The 16477-nt window shown below is 38.0% G+C and overlaps 1 protein-coding gene across 1 annotated transcript in view; it reads right to left on the bottom strand.

The window, feature by feature from the left end:
- Nucleotides 1–16477, bottom strand: part of RFTN2 (raftlin family member 2) — a 50520-nt gene that overhangs the window by 16397 nt on the left and 17646 nt on the right. The window contains exons 2-5 of the mRNA XM_069468937.1: nucleotides 15860–16043; nucleotides 13496–13610; nucleotides 8672–8951; nucleotides 6267–6476 (exon numbers count right to left, since the gene is read on the bottom strand). Of these exons, the coding sequence (XP_069325038.1) occupies nucleotides 6267–6476; nucleotides 8672–8951; nucleotides 13496–13610; nucleotides 15860–16043 (789 nt within the window). The remainder of the gene's footprint in view (nucleotides 1–6266; nucleotides 6477–8671; nucleotides 8952–13495; nucleotides 13611–15859; nucleotides 16044–16477) is intronic.

Here is a 16477-nt window from a genome sequence, read left to right as displayed (position 1 = left end):
GCTGGGCATGATGGCACATGCCTGTAGTCCCAGGTACTCAGGAGGCTGAGGCAGAAGGATTGCTTAAGCCCAGGAGTTTGAGGTTGCTGTGAGCTAGGCTGATGCCACGGCACTCTAGCCAGGGCAACAGAGTGAGACTCTGTCTCAAAATAAAATAAAATAAAAATACATATTTTAGGGCAATAGCTGCTATAGATAGTGATTCCTCTGGTGGATCTGGGCAAAGTAAATTGAAAATTTTCTGGAAAGGATTCACCATTCTAGATGCCATTAAGAACATCTGTGATTCATGGGAGGAGGTCAAAATATCAACATGAACAAGAGCTTGAAAGAAGTTGATTCCAACACTCATGGATGGCTTTGAGAGGTTCAGGACTTTGGTGGAGGCAGTCACTGCACATGTGGTAGAAACAAGAGAACTAGAATCAGAAGTGGAGCCTGACGATGTGGCGGAATTGCTGCCATCTCACGATAAAACTTAAAAGGATGAGGAGTAGCTTCTTATGGAGGAGCAAAGAAAGTGGTTTCCTGAGATGGAAATTATTCCTGGTGAAGATGCTTTGAACAATGTTGAAATGATAACAAAAGATTTAGACTATTACATTAACTTAGCTGATAAAGCAGAGACAGGGTTTGAGAGGATTGACTCCAATTTTGAAAGTACTTCTACTGTGGATAAAAACCTATCAAACAGCATCACTCACTACAGAGAAGTCTTTTGTGAAGGGAACAATTGATGTGGCAAGCTTCCTTGTTCCTTATTTGAAGAAATTGCCACAGCCACCCTAACCTTCCGCAACCGCCACTCTGATCAGTCAGCAGCCACTAACATCGAGGCAAGACCCTCCACCAGCAAAAAGATTACAACTCACTGAAGGCTCAGATGATTGTTAGCATTTTTCAGCAATAAAGTATTTTAAAATTAAAGTATGTACGTTTTTTAGACATAATGCTATTACACACCACTAGACCAGTGGTCCCTAACCATTTTGGCACCAGGGACCAGTTTCATGGAAGACAATTTTTCCATGGATGGTGGGGTGGGGTGGGGGGGGAGGCTGGAGTGGGGGGCGATGGTTTCGGGATGACTCACGCGCATTACATTTATTGTACAGTCAGACCTCTCTGCTAATGATAATCTGTATTTGTAGCTGCTCCCCAGCACTAGCATCGCCACCTCAGCTCCACCTCAGATCACCAGGCATTAGATTCTCATAAGGAGCACGCAACCTGGATCCCTCACTTGAGCAATTTACAGTAGGGTTCTCGCTCCTGTGAGAACCTAATGCCGCTGCTGATCCAGCAGGAGGAGGAGCTTACGCGATGATGCGAGTGATGGGGAGCGGCTGTAAATACAGATGAAGCCTCACTTGCTGTCTTGCTTCTTACCTCCTGCTGTGTGGTCTGGTTCCTAAAAGGCCATCGACTGGGGCTGGGGACTGGAGATTTAACCTATGTGAAGTTCAAGAATAGGCAAAACTAATCTGTGGTGATGGAAGTCAGAATAATGCTTATCTCTGGGCTGGAGGATATTGATTGGGATAGGTCGTGGGGAGGCCTTTTGGGATGCTGGAAAAGTTCTATACTTGAACATTTGTGTTCCCTTCAGCTGTACACATAAGATTAATGCACTTTACTATATGTATGTTATATTTTAGTTAAAAACGAAAGTCTTTCTTTCTCACTTTAGAGCTCCCTAGGGTCCCTGGCTGGCTTCCTTGGGGCCCATACCGGACCACAGAGCCACTGAAGTCTGACACTTCCACAGGAAGGAGTTCTTATATCTCTTGAGACATTTCTCCCTAACAGAAGTGGCACCTAGGGAGGGGGGCAGGGAAGGCCTCTTTGGGAATTGACCATTTGATTGTTCAGTTTGTTAAATATTCCAGGTAATGAGATGAGGTAATAATTATGAACAATTACTTAAAAACTGTCCCCCATCTGAGTTACCTCTTAACACTACATAACCCAGAGTTTCCCAACCAATGTGCCTTGGCCCCCTGGTGTGCTAACAGGTCACAGGTGTGCCAGGGTACAGGGTGCCCCCTTCTGCCCAGAGCAGCTTTATCCACTTATACCCATGTGCCCAACAATAGTATCATTTTCTCCAGGTGGGTTATATGAAAAAGTTACAAAGCACTGGCCTGACCCACTCCTTCTCAAAAAATTTTCTTAGCCAAATACCACCAACAGCAAAGGAAAGTGCACTTGTAGCCCTGAAGGATACAAACTGTCTCCAGGTACAGTTTGAAATGATTTATGGCAAGCATAAATTTCTTTAAACTCTAATGTTCTATGTTAAAAATCCATGCAAACTTTGCATTCTTTTCAAAAATATTAATCTTATGGAAAAAAGTAATGTTCTCTTCCACCTCCCAGCCACTCAATCTTAAAGTAATACTGACATTCTAGGAAGAGGTTTGTTTTGCACCTCTGTGAACTTGTGTACTCCCTGGCACAAGGCTGCCTACCCCAAGGATACTTGAACCCTGGTTTGAAAGCACATGTTTGAAGCATTCCCAGGGAATGGTTTACTTGTCCAGACATGTGATCTTGTACATTCATTTTAATTGGATATGACATTGATATTCCTGTAAATTTAAGGAGAGGTAATACCCCATTTTAGTATTTTTGGTTCACATGTCATTTGTGGCATTAAACTGCCCAGAGGTGGGTCCAGGACCATCTCTGAAGTAGAAGGCAGGCATGTATGGTAACTAATTTTTTTTTTTTTTTTTTGAGACAGAGTCTCTCTCTGTTGCCTGGGCTAGAGTGCCATGGCATCAGCCTAGCTCACAGCAACCTCAAACTCCTGGGCTCAAGCAATCCTTCTGCCTCAGCCTCCCGAATAGCTGGGACTACAAGCATGTGCCACCATGCCCGGCTAATTTTTTCTCTATATAATTTTAGTTGTCCACCTAATTTCTTTCTATTTTTAGTAGAGATGGGGTCTTGCTCTTGCTCAGGGTGGTCTGGAACTCCTGACTTCGAGTGATCCTCCCGCCTCGGACTCCCAGAGTGCTAGGATTACGGGCGTGAGCCACTGTGCCCGGCCAGGTAACTAATTCTGTGTCTCCATCACACACATTCTATCTCCAAAGAGAATCTCAGCCTGTCTACTTCTCTCCATCTGCAGCATCACCTCTGTAGGCACCATTGCCGCAGCCTCTCAGCAGCCTCCCCACTTCCGCACTTGCCTCTATGATCCATTTCCTGAAATGATGCCAAAGAGCCTCTTTTAAGAATGTGAAAATCAGATCATGACTCCCTCTTTATCTGTTCAATGAATGAACTGGAATATATATCCTGGCAAGATGGTTAAAAGCACACATTCCACCCAGGTAGCTCTGCCAACTTTCTAGTTGTGTGAATGTGGGCACATTATTTAATATCTCCATGCCTCAGTTTCCTCATATATAAAAGGGGAATGATCATACCTGCCTCATGGGTTGCTGTGGGGATTAAATGAGTTTGTAAATGTTAAGTGCTCAGACCAGCGCTGGCATATACTAAGTACCAAACACACGTTGGCCCTTGTGGTTGCATTACTGATAGTGTAAGACCCTGCGTGGACTGGCGGTTGCTTACCTCTCCCACCTCGTCTGGAGCCATTGTCTCCCGTCTACCCTGCTCCAGCAACACAGACCTCTCCCCAGTCCCGCTCTCCTGCCCTCCGGTCTCGCACAGCTGGAGATCTCTCTCCTGCCCAGCATGGTTTGCCTCCGGCTCTCTCCCAAGCCTGCTCTTTTCCAGCCTTCTAGTCTCGGTGTGATTGTTACCTTCCCAGACAGGACCGCCTGACTGGCCCCTTTAACTTGGTTTTCCCCTTGTGCTCTCACCACAATGTTCTGTTGGGTCATGTCACAACATTTTCTTAATTTTGAGATTAGATATGTAACTTTTGACACTTTCACTGCCTGATGCCCAGTGGCTGGCTCCCTGTGAGCAGGGGGGTGTCCATTTTGCTCATTACTGTAAACGCAGTGCCTGGCACACAGCCTAGCACGTGCGTAGATGCAAAATAAATAAATATGTGTTTCAATGTAACTACTCCATCTTCCTCCTCATTGTGATACTTCTCCTTTGTCAAGTCCACACAAGCATTTTTATAGGGATGAAGAGATTGAAAGGAATATCAAGTGAAATCTGAAAAGAATGAATAAAAAATCAGTATGTAGCCTTAAGATGTGCATACTAAGGTGGGGAATGAGTATGCTCTGAGGACAGTGGGGCATTTGTAGTCTAGCAAAGTGTAGGAACCTCCAGGGTGTGTGTATATGTGTGTGTCTGTGTCCCAGGGGGCTTTTCAAAGCAGACAAGGGTGTTGAGAGTGTGTATGGAAGGATGGGGAAGAGGAATTTCATAGATCCCTCCCACCCTCATTTCAGGAAGAAGGTATTTTATTCAATGTGATTTTTGAGGTACTACATTTAAATTTCTGAGTACTGTCTGGTTTTGAACATCCATTCTTTGTGGTGGGCTGACTTCTGACAATATTTTGGAAGGGGACAGAAGCAAGACAAAAATAAAAATATGCATTGTCTCTCCCCTCCCCACACACGCTTTAGATGTCAGGCATCAAACATCCCATAACAAAGTGACCGATTCAGCCTTGTTTCCTGACTTGCTTCTCACAGTGACACAGACAGTCGTCACAATTTCCCCTCTGCAGCTTCCCCGCGTACTCTCAAGAAAGCCCCAAACGACACACCCAATTGCCAGACCCCACACACGGACGCTGCTTGTTACGGGCTTGGCATAGCCTGAAATGTAAAACGTATAATGAGACATTCCAGAGCGGCTGGAAGGGAGAGATTCCCCACTGCCACCCAAGAGCTGCTGGGAGGGGAAGAGTCTCCCTAGGGCTTTCTAAATAGCTTCTGAGGCATTAAGAACAAAAGCCCCACAGTCTCCAGCTGGCAACTGCCATGGCTAATTTTATTTCTATCAGCAAAGCCCAAGGCAAGGATGCCTGAGAGAGAACGTGAAAGAGTATTTTTCATTTTTTCCTCTGGCAGTTAGTCACAAACCAAAATTTGAAATAGCTCCAACTCACACGCTTTGGAAGGAAGAGAAAGAAAGGGGGGGGAGGGGAACATGAAGCATAAACTAACTTCCCAACAGACGATCCACACTAAAAGTACTGTCACTGCACATAACAAGTGGCAGGAAAGAAAAGTCACCGCAGCACATGAACCCTGACTGTGGGCTAGGCAGTAGTGCGGGAGTCACTTTACAGTATGTTATATCTTATTAAATCCTCACAACAATAAAATAGGAGGATTTTTATTTCCCTTTTAGGAGATTGAGGCTCAGTGAGCTCAACTAACTTCTCACAATCACACAGCTGATAAGTAGAAGATAGGATTGAAACCCTGGACTATCTGATTCTAAAGACTGTGCTCTTCCTATTAAACCTTGCTGTTAACCATAAAAGACCAAGTTGGAAGAAGTTTCCAAAACCAAAAATACTGAGAAATAGTTACTGAGCACCTGCTATGTGCCAATCACTATGCAAGGTGCTGTATTTCTGGGTGCTCCAATGGGCCTGATCCCTAATATTGTTGCTAGAAAAAAGGACCTACTAGAACATGACTCCTGATAACTTAAAGTATTCATCCTAAGTCTTCAGTTGCATTAGTTAAGGTATTACTAGGCTGATTTAACAATAGCAAGGTGTGTCGAAATCTTATCTCATTTGCTCCTTCATTCTTTCCTCTAACCTCAATGAGTTAAGGTCCCTAATTATACTGGCTTTCATAACCTCCTTACTACCCTTTTTCCTTTTCTTTTAACACTCATCTCTAGAAAAACAAAAAACCTCCCTAGAAGGTCATTTTTGAGAAATTTTTTTGTTGTTTGTTTTTTGTTTTTGTGATAGAGACAAATGATTACATATTCCATTGTAACTAAATGAGCAAGGCTAGAGAGAGATGAAAGACAAAGAGAAGACAGAAATAGGAATAGGGTCAACATCATTTTCTGAACCAAAGATTACCCTTGTATACAAATTATAGAAAGAGTCAGGTATAGATTGACTATAATCACGTTATAATTCCACCACACATACTGGATGTCCATTTGCTCTCAAGGATGGTTAAACTTTTAAATTAAAGCTACGTAGCTGTGTAATGATTGGAATCTATTTTTTCAAAAATAATATGTATCCTTTCAGCCATAGAACTTGAGAGGCAAAAACATTTTCACCAACTTCGACATAAGTTCAAATTCCTTGGATATAAATACATCATTAATATAAAACTTACCTTTAGATGTTTCCCAGCATACAAAAGAATCAATTAAAGACAAGCCTTGCTTATAATAAAATGTAGTTAACTCAAGCCAGTCAGCATCAAGGGTGCTAATGATGGATCCTTTTCTTGTTACTTTCATTGATAGGATGCCTTCCTGATAGGTCCAGCAGCTTGAATCATCGTCAAAAGCATTGAAGACTATATACAATTTGTTATCTGAGGATAGGTATTCAGAAGGAGAAAAAAGGGGAAAATTATAATTCTATTGATCAAAGATTCTTAAAATCTTTTTTTATTAATCAAGATATTTCAGACTTACAAATGAGTATAGAGAATTAATAAAAGTACCCGCCACTCAGCTTAACCAAATGTCAACATTATGCCATATTTGCTTTAGACTATTTTTTCAAAGAAATGAGAAATGAATACAGTTGAGGCTACTCTGTAGTATTCCCTAATTCTATTCTCCAGAAATAATTACTATAATGAATTTGGTGTTTGTCATTCTCATGCAAGCTTTTATTGTTTTAACATACATTTATATACCCATAAATGATATGCAACCATTTTACATATCATTTATGTAACAGTTTAAAAACTTCATTTAAATGGTATCATACTGTATATATCAATACATAAATTGATTTTTTGTTCAACATTGTGCCTTTAAAATGTAAATAGCCATACAGATCTTATTCACTTATTTTAACTGCTACATAGTATTTGAGTTTACTATTCTCCTTTTGATGGACATATATGTTATTTCTGATTTTTTGTTATTAGAAATGTTTTTCATGTCTCCTTGGACACATGTGAGTGACTCTAAAATACATACTTAGACATGGAAATTCTGGGCCATAGCTTCTGCTTTACCAGAAACTGGAAGATTCTTAACTTGGAGTCTATGGTCCCACACCCATGGTTGTGTTTTAGGAAGTTTAACATCACCTGTGTTACAGACAGAAGTATTTGATTCTGTGGATTTCACCAGATACTCCAAGAGCTCTTTTGTGCACTACCACTAGCCCCCTTCCATATCCCCCAGTTAAGAACCACTGCCACAGAAAAGTTATTGGGAAGTATATAATTTAAAAATATTTAGAGAGCAGAATCTAAAGATTGATAATTCAACTGAGTAGTACGTTGGATTTCGAACATAAAGGACTAGAAATAGCTACCTAATTTGATCAAAGTTAGGGTGGGAACCAGCATAGAGTTTAAAGGTAGCAGTGGGTGGAAGATAGTGAATAGCCTCTGACTGTAGCTCCAACAACTCTTGTTCATGCTTACATTTCTATAATTTTTACACTGCAGGAAAATCAGGGTGGTTGTTAGCTGATGGAACTGGTGAGAAAGGGGAGAGAGGGAGGGAAGATAGTGTCGGTGGATGGATGAGATGATAAGTTGGGGAAATGCTCCCAGTTCTTTCTTCAGGAGATGGTGCTCACGTGGTCAAATGGATCTCTGCCATGCACAGGATGTTGAGCATATCTCATTGTAATGTAGGAAGCCTATGACATCAATGTGCACTCCTCCAGTGCCAATACTGATCAAAAGATCAGTTAACGTCGGGTAACTTAAAATGGAGTCTATTCTGTGCCAGGCACTGGGCTAAGCACTTTGTAGACAATTCCTGTTTACTTCTCCAAATAACCCAAAGAGTGAGTCCCTCCTATCAATCCCTTTTTATAAAGAAATTGAGGCATGTGACTCCAGGGACATGCTGTTAACTCTAAGGTATAATATATGTAGTCTTTGATTTTCTCTGATAGAAAAAAATCCTGCATTTTTAAATGCATGCCCATAAAGGTATCAAAAAATTTGGAACAGTCCAAAATATATGCATCAAATACTCACAATTTCTTGGGAAGATCTGCTAGTTGGCACAGAAGAATAAAACTATTGTTCAAAGTTATTTTAGGTTGCAGACACTATTGTTATATCACAATGTGCCATTTTCATATTCTGTCTGATGATCAAAGAAAGTCAATTAATTTCAAAGGTGAAAGCCATTCATGAAATGGGAAAGGCCAAAACTAAAATTCTCACACATAGTTTATAAAGACAAATTTTAAGTCAGAACAGCTTTCTTTAGAGACTCGATTTTTTAGTACACACGTACAGCCTCCATTTTACAAGGGAGTTTTGGATGACTAAATGGGAAACCAATCTTCAGTACAAAGTTTCGTTATGTGGATGGCATTGTATGGCCTGCCAGAGACACCTGTCTGGAAAATCGGCCCTGCCTTACTTATGGTTGTAATAATTTTAAAAAATCATGAAGTTTATATTAGATCATTTAGTCTTTATAATCTTTAGAAATTTACTTTGCCAAATATTCCTACAAAAAACTTTAAAACTTGTTTTGCTACATTTAAACTAGTAATATATTCTCTTTTTACTCATCTTTTCAATACCTTCTCCCTTTCTTGATTTAGGGGAACTGGGGCTGCCATTTTGTTCCATTTGATACTGTCCGCTTTCATGATGAAGTTCTTCCTCAATTCCACTTTCAGATGATTGCCCACTTAATGTTCCTTCATTCCAGCTCTTATAGTTTTCATCTGAACTGTGTCTCACATGTAGCATTGATTCTATATCTCCATCATGGCTGGTTCCATTGCAGAATTTAGATGGTGAATAAAGTTGTGATATGAATCCAACAAATTTCATTCCTCTTTTAGCAGCAACATTAATCTGAGATGTAAAAAGAGATGGCAGAACAAAATGTAAACTCCATTTACACTCATTATCTTATCAATTAACCTTTAGGCTCATTGAGGAGATCCATTAGAAGATGGAGTAAACTGACTAGTAACTAAAGACTCATTCATAAACTAATTACTTCTAAAATAGCACTGCTCCTGAGACTATATTACACTATCATCGTGACCTTCAAACAGAACTAGTAAATTTTGGAAATTATGAAAATAAGAATCATATTTTTTATGACAGTATATATTTTTTATGATAGCCTTTTTCTGGAAGGCTATGATTTGGGAAGATCTAATAGTTCTAAAGCATGATTTTTGCAGATCATATAACAGTGGTCTCTCTAGTTGGAGCAAAATTAAAAACTATTCCAAGAAATCCCTAAAAATATAATTACTAAATACATCTTCATTAATAAAGAAGAGATTTATTAATTTAAGCAAAAAACACGCGGCTTTGTTTGTTTGATGTTAATAAAGAAAAACGTTGAAAGACCAGTTCTTGACAAATGTGTATGTATAAAGCATACCACAACTCTTACGAAACTTTCTGATTGGCTTATATCTTCATGCTATTGTCTCCTATCTGGAGCAAATACATGAGTAGATTCAATCCTATCAGTTAAAGAACAGGATTCTGAAGCATAGGACATAATACCAGTGAAATAATTTGAGACTTTAAGAGTAGTTATTTTCATGTTCAGCACTTTTCCCCTTGACATATCTTTTAAGATTTAGCTTTTACTTAAATGCATACAGCAAAAGAAAGAAAGAAAGAAAGAAGAAAGAAAGAAAGAAAAAAACAAAACCTAAGGCATTTTCCTCTCTGCTTTTGCTTCATTTCTTTGTTCTCTTTCTCCTGTGTTGAACTGGCAATTCCTTTGAGGGCAGGGACTGTGTCTTGTTCATCTTTGTATTGCAGTGTTTTACACATACAGATGATCCATACATAGTCATTAAATAAGTTAAAATGAAGAAATAGCGATGTCTTTTATATGGTCACTGTTTTAAACATTTAAATTGAATGTTTTAAATGTTATCTGGGAGGAAAAGAAAGAATTATGATGGAGGTTGCAAGTGCAAACCTCCACAGTTAGATTGAAATGGAATGGAAAAAGGCCACAAAGAGCTGGGGAAAAATCAGAGAGCAATGCCCAAAGCAGGCAACTGTAACTCAGCTGCAGCCTATGGCAGGGAGAATTCTAAGAGAGAGAGAGGGTGTGGGTGTGTGGAGCTAGGACAAAGGACTATGGCTGATGCAATATCATTTCTGCCTGCAAATTAACATATTGAAATTATAACAATGTATGAAGCCTTAAAAATAGCTACAAATTTTCCTTTATATCAGGTGTCCTAGGAGGTAAGAGGGAGGGAGAAGGAGGCATGGCATTCTGCAGGCAGAAATGGGTGAATTTATTGTCAATGCTTTCTCTAGGTCTTATTCGTTGATCTGAGAAAAAATGCAGAAAGGTTTTCCTATTACTAGAAAATTTTATCTGGAAAGGTCTAGTGACAAATATAGTATTAATGTCTTTCCATTTTTTAAGTTGGAGGATTGGTACTTTTTAAATGTTATTTTCATTTTGAAATCCTGAGAAACATCTGTAAACCTAATTTTAAAATTAGAGTGAACGTTGGCATAATGTTAAAACTTGCTTTAAGGGCCGAGTGCTGTGGCTCATGATTGTAATTCCAGCATTTTGGGCTCTGGGAGGCCGAGGCAGGAGGATTACTCGAGGCCAGAAGTTTGAGACCAGCCTGGGCAACATATGAGACCCTGTCTCGACAAAAAAAATGTTTAAAAAAAATTAGCAGTCGTGGTGGTACACACCTGTAGTCCCAGTTATTTGGGAGGCTCAGGTGGGGGGACTGCTTGAGCCCAGGAATTCAAGGCTAGAGTGAGCTATGATCGCGCCACTGTGGTCCAGCCTGGGTGACAGAGCAAGCCTCTGTTTCTAAAAAAAGTAAAAAAATAAAGTTTCAATTTGAAATTTAGCTGTTCAACAACCAACTCTTTATACGAGGCAGCTGTTCAAAAATAATATTTGGCATTCATCTATTGCTCTTGTTCATACCCAGAGCAGTGTTCAAATATTTCATGTTATGTTTCCTGAAGCTTTTCTCTTCATGAAATGACCCCATTATTCTAATTACTGAAATAACAGTACTTTCCTGTTTAAATAGATCTTTAACTGTGTCCAGGAAGTCAAATGCAAAACAAGGGCTCTGATGGTGATCTACTAAGACTAAATTAGTAGCTACATTTTTGTTTTCAAAAGACACTTTCTGGAGTGGATTTATTCTCAGAAAAAAAAAAAAATTAAATTTCCCAGAATGGCAGTAGTAAACAGTATGCGTACTTTGTTTATAAAAGTCTAGTCTCAAAGACTGCTCCTAAAAACCTTTACTGAATGGGGACTTTATAGCTAAATGGCAAATATTAGCAGCTATAACTAGCTACACAAACCACAGATAATCTTACACACATGGTTATTTAAAGCTGAGAAACAACCATAAAAACAAGTGAACAAGTTTCAGTTTCTTACCTAAAAGGAAACACCTTAGATTTTGGCTGTATTCATTTAAATAAGAGCTAAAACATTATAAATATGTCAGTGCAACAATAACAAAATCTTTTTACCATAGAATCTCATCAATTTAGAATATTTATGAATGTATAATTTTTTCTTGGTTTTAATCAGTATACATACAGTGTTCAACATTTAAGGTTCAATCAAGTTATACTATGTAGACTTTTCTTTTCTTTTCTTTTTTTTTTTGAGACAGAGTCTCGCTTATTGCCCTGGCTAGAGTGCAGTGGCACGATTATAGCTCACTGCAGCTTCAAACTCCTTGGCTCAAGCAATCCTCCTGCCTCGGCCTTCCAGAATGCTAGGATTACAGGCGTGACCCACTGCACCCAGCCTGAGTATTCTATCTTGACAGTCAATATAGTTGTCGTGTTTAATGCCCATAAAATATTCTATTGCATTGATACATCATTGTCTACTTTGAAGCCTTCCAGTTATTGAGAATTTGGCCCCTTATTCATTGTTGATTAAATATCTTTGTATAAAAATGATTTTCCCCTTTTAAATTATTTCCTTTAAAATTTTTTTTAAAAACTAAGGTAAAATATACATGTATAATTTACATATTTATCATTTTTAAGCATACAGGTCAGTGGTAATAAATACATTTATAGTCTATATTCTTTCTTTTTTTTTTTTTTTTTTGAGACAGAGTGTCGCTTTGTTGCCCAGGCTAGAGTGAGTGCCGTGGCGTCAGCCTAGCTCACAGCAACCTCAAACGCCTGGGCTTAAGCAATCCTACTGCCTCAGCCTCCCGAGTAGCTGGGACTACAGGCATGCGCCACCATGCCCGGCTAATTTTTTTTTTTTTCTATATATATTTTTAGTTGGCCAGATAATTTCTTTCTATTTTTAGTAGAGACGAGGTCTCGCTCATTGCTCAGGCTGGTCTCGAACTCCTGACCTTGAGCGATCCACCCGCCTCGGCTATAGTCTATATTCTTTCTTTCTTTTTTTTTTTTTTTTTTGTCCTTTCTCTCCCCTTCTGCCCTCCCCTTTCTATTATTTTCTTGGAACAGATTCCTAAAGAGGAGATTAGTAGGTCATAAAATAAAACCAGATTTACAATTCTTACCAAATGGATATTCAGGAACACTGTACTAATTTGTTTCAGTGCCAGTTGCAATATCAATGTTAACTTCTCTTAAAGTTTTGTCAATACTGGATTTAATGATTTCAATTTTATTTCTCAGTTTAATTATGGTGAAGTATTAATTCTCAGTTTTTATTTACATTATGTAGCATCTGCAGCAAAAAACCCCCCAAAACCAATTATTGGGTTAAAGCTATTGCCAATTGTCTCCTATTAATAATTATTTATATTTCCTTTTGTATTTGCTGTCTATGGACTCTGTCCATTTAAGACTGGACATCACTTTTATGTATTTGCAGTCATTTCCTATCCTGTATATTCTGCAAATGAATCTCCCATAGGACACATCTGTTGCAGATTTCCCCTTGATGTTTTTTTAAGCTCATTTTCCTAGTACATGTTATATTTATATACTCAAACGCCTTGATCTATTCATAATTGAATATGTTTACTTTTCCATTTTCACTTGGAATTTTTATATTTTAAAAAAATTACCTCTTTATCTCATCTGAAATGTGTGGAATCAATTTTCTGCAGGACAATTGCCCACTTTCCCAACAGCATTCATTAAGTAATGGTTGTTCCTCCATTTTATTCCATCGGGTTTGTTATTAAACTTATTAGATATGTTTAAATTTATTTCTGGGCATCTTCATTCCGTTTCGTTGGCCTGTATTTCTATTTTTAACCTTGAATAATTTGGTACCAGTGCTTCCATATGTTTTAAATTCTGGCAGAAAAAGTCACCTGTCATTTCCCTATTCTTTTTAAGTAAAAAAGGAAATTGATGAAGAAGAAATACCAAATGTTTCTCAATATCCCATGAAAAACGCATACATTAATTACCTTTTCTATCAGTTCTTTTGCTATGTCATTTGTTTGTGTTTCATAAATTAGAGGACATTCCTCAATCAGAAGCCTTGGGCGTCTTTGTCCACTGGGCGCTGCTGAATGTTTCGGGCTGTAACAGAGAGAATATATTCATGGTTGGAGGCCAACTGCTGATTTTCAGCTAATATGCTCATGTGAAAATGAGTAAGCAACTCACAAATAAGGTCAAGGCAATCGTGCTTTGTTATTTCAAGCCTGATGGCTATCTTTTTATATAAAAATATACGAAACACACAATAACTTGTATTAACTTAAATTTCCTAAATTTAAACTTCTATTAACTTAATTTCTAATTTAAAAAGAAAGAAAAGCTTCATGTCTGTTGTTTTAATGAAAATTATGAGAAATAGTTTTAGATCATTGTCATGAACACAAGTGAAAATTCTATTTAAATGCAGATAAATAGTCCTCTTTTTCCTTTTTCTTTTTTTCTGATCTTTTTTCCTTACTTATTCTTAGCCTTGTCAGGGCACTGCTAAGTCTATTTGAAGTAATTCTGAAAGCAGAAAAGATAATTTACACATGGTTGATAAGATTTGAATTAATAATTAGGACATAAGCACTGCTACTGTGCAAAAATGTCATATTTGTTTAGTAATGCTTGAACTGGTAAGTATCTGATGAAGCTCCCTATTCTAGTGCCAGCTGAAGCCTGTATACACCCTGCCAATATGTAGCGGACAGTGTCCCTTAAAAACACACCTGGAATTGTTTAAGGCCCCCCCTTTTTTTTTTCAATTTTCCTATTTTCTCAGTTTTCCTTTTATTTCATTTTTCCTTCTCTGCTTAGCTCTTTCATAGTTAAAGTGATTATTTTTGATCCATCACTATAAAGAGAAAACACAATTTTTACCTTGGTCTTTGAGATGGTTTTGATATACAATCATGTGCTGTATAACAATGTTTTCATCAAAGATGGAGCACATATATGATGGTCCCGTAAGATTATAATACTGTATTTTTACTGCACCATTTCTATGTTTAGGTATGTTTAAATGAACAAATACTTACCATTGTGTTACTATTGCCTACAGTATTCAGTACAGTAACACACTGTACAGGTTTGTAGCCTAGGAGCAATAGGCTATATGATACAGCCTAGGTGTGTAGTAGGCTACACTATCTAGATTTGTGTAAATAGGCTCTATGATGTTGAGACAATGATAAAATCACCTAAGGATGCATTTCTCTGACTGTATCCCCATCATTAAGTAATGTATGATTATAGTTGAAGAGTTGTATAAAAAAATTTAGTATGTTAAGGCTGGGCTTGGTGGCTCACTCCTGTAATCCTAGCACTTTGGGAAGCCAAGGTGGGGGGATCACTTGAGGCTGGGCGTTCGAGACCAACCTGAGCAAGAGTGAGACTTCGTCTCTATAAAAAATAGAAAAATTAGCTGGGCATAGTGGCATGTGCCTGTAGTCCTAGCTATGTGGGAGGCTAAGGCAGGAGGATCACTCAAGTCCGGGAGTTCGAGGTTGCAGTGAGCTATGATGATACCACTGCACTCTAGCCCAGGTGACAGAGCAAGACCTTGTCTCAAAAAAAACAAAAAAAACAAAAAAAAAAACCAAACAAATAAAAAAACCAACGTTCCCTCCCCCCCCAAAACCCACACACAAATTTAATGTGTTAATATAAGACATTAGCCTAGTTATTTTCATTCTTCCCTTGGAAAGAGCAACCGTATTTTACCATGAAAGCTATAAATTTATAATCTAGGTTGGCAAAAATGATTTCAGTACTGTTTGGAAAAGTAGCAATTAAAATTCAAAAAACCACAATGGGTGGCTTTTAAATCCTATTTTGGGGAAAAAGCTGACAAGAGATCTATTCAATATGGAGAACTTGGTGTAGTAGGTCTTTCTGCTGTTAAAAGTTTTAGAATGTAGAGATAATTTCTGTTGCCACTATTAATAAAACAATATAGGACAGTGAAAGTGGACCTCGTGGGTCTGGTCAGCACTTTCAACCCAGTGATAGTACCTGCAGGCAACTGCTACTCTCTCATCTGCTGAAGTTGCTACAGGAGCTTCCAGGTGCCTCTCGAGTCTATTTTGCTTTCCCTTTGTTCACTGACATCCTCACCTAGTACCTATTTGTAAGAAGCTAAAATCAATCAGGAGTTTTAAGGAAGGAGGTGTAAATTTTTGTACTTCAATCCAGGTTAAACGGCTGGAAAATGTGCCTTAAACTAAAACCCTCAATTATTCTTTATTCTCCATTACTTTGTTGAAAGTTTCTTTTCTTTTAGACAAAGAAAACTGTCACTCACATCTGCCTGTTAGTATGACTGTTCTCTTGAGCACCATGCTTACCTTAATTTCAAGCGTGACAGCACCACCCTATACAGGTAACTTGCAGGGAGGTGTTTTCGCTGCACCACAGGTTGTATAACAGGATGAATAGCTCCAACGATGTATCCTTTCAGATAATAGTCCTCCACTTTTGTTACTATATCCAGAATTGAATTTATCTTGATGACTTCTGGGTTTGATGAAGCTGAAGTATCAAAAGCAAAGAGAGATTTGCACATTCATAAGATTGAATTACACAGTATTTCTATCTGTGTCTGATGATACTAATAGAAAAAATCTCCATATGACTTAATCTCTCATAAAGTTATATAAACATGCATTATATATATATATTTAAACTCATTTCAGAAAAAAAGGAAAAATGACTTTACAAACTGGTAGATATATAATATTACCAATATGTCTTAAAGCAGAAATACAACGTCTTACATGTTTTTTTAATTATCAGGTTTATTTTTTAGGATTTGATTTGAGTGACTATTATTTCTATTAATAGATATTGAAGCCATATATAAGAGAAGCAATAATTTGAAGAGCCAATCATTTTTATGACTCTGAACAAGATGAGGTGAATAATTTCTTAAAAATAAAATTCATACCAATCTAAAAATTAAATAT

This window comes from Eulemur rufifrons, chromosome 1 (assembly GCF_041146395.1).
Source record: "Eulemur rufifrons isolate Redbay chromosome 1, OSU_ERuf_1, whole genome shotgun sequence".
NCBI lineage: Eukaryota > Metazoa > Chordata > Mammalia > Primates > Lemuridae > Eulemur > Eulemur rufifrons.
This window is presented reverse-complemented; position numbering and strand designations above follow the sequence as displayed.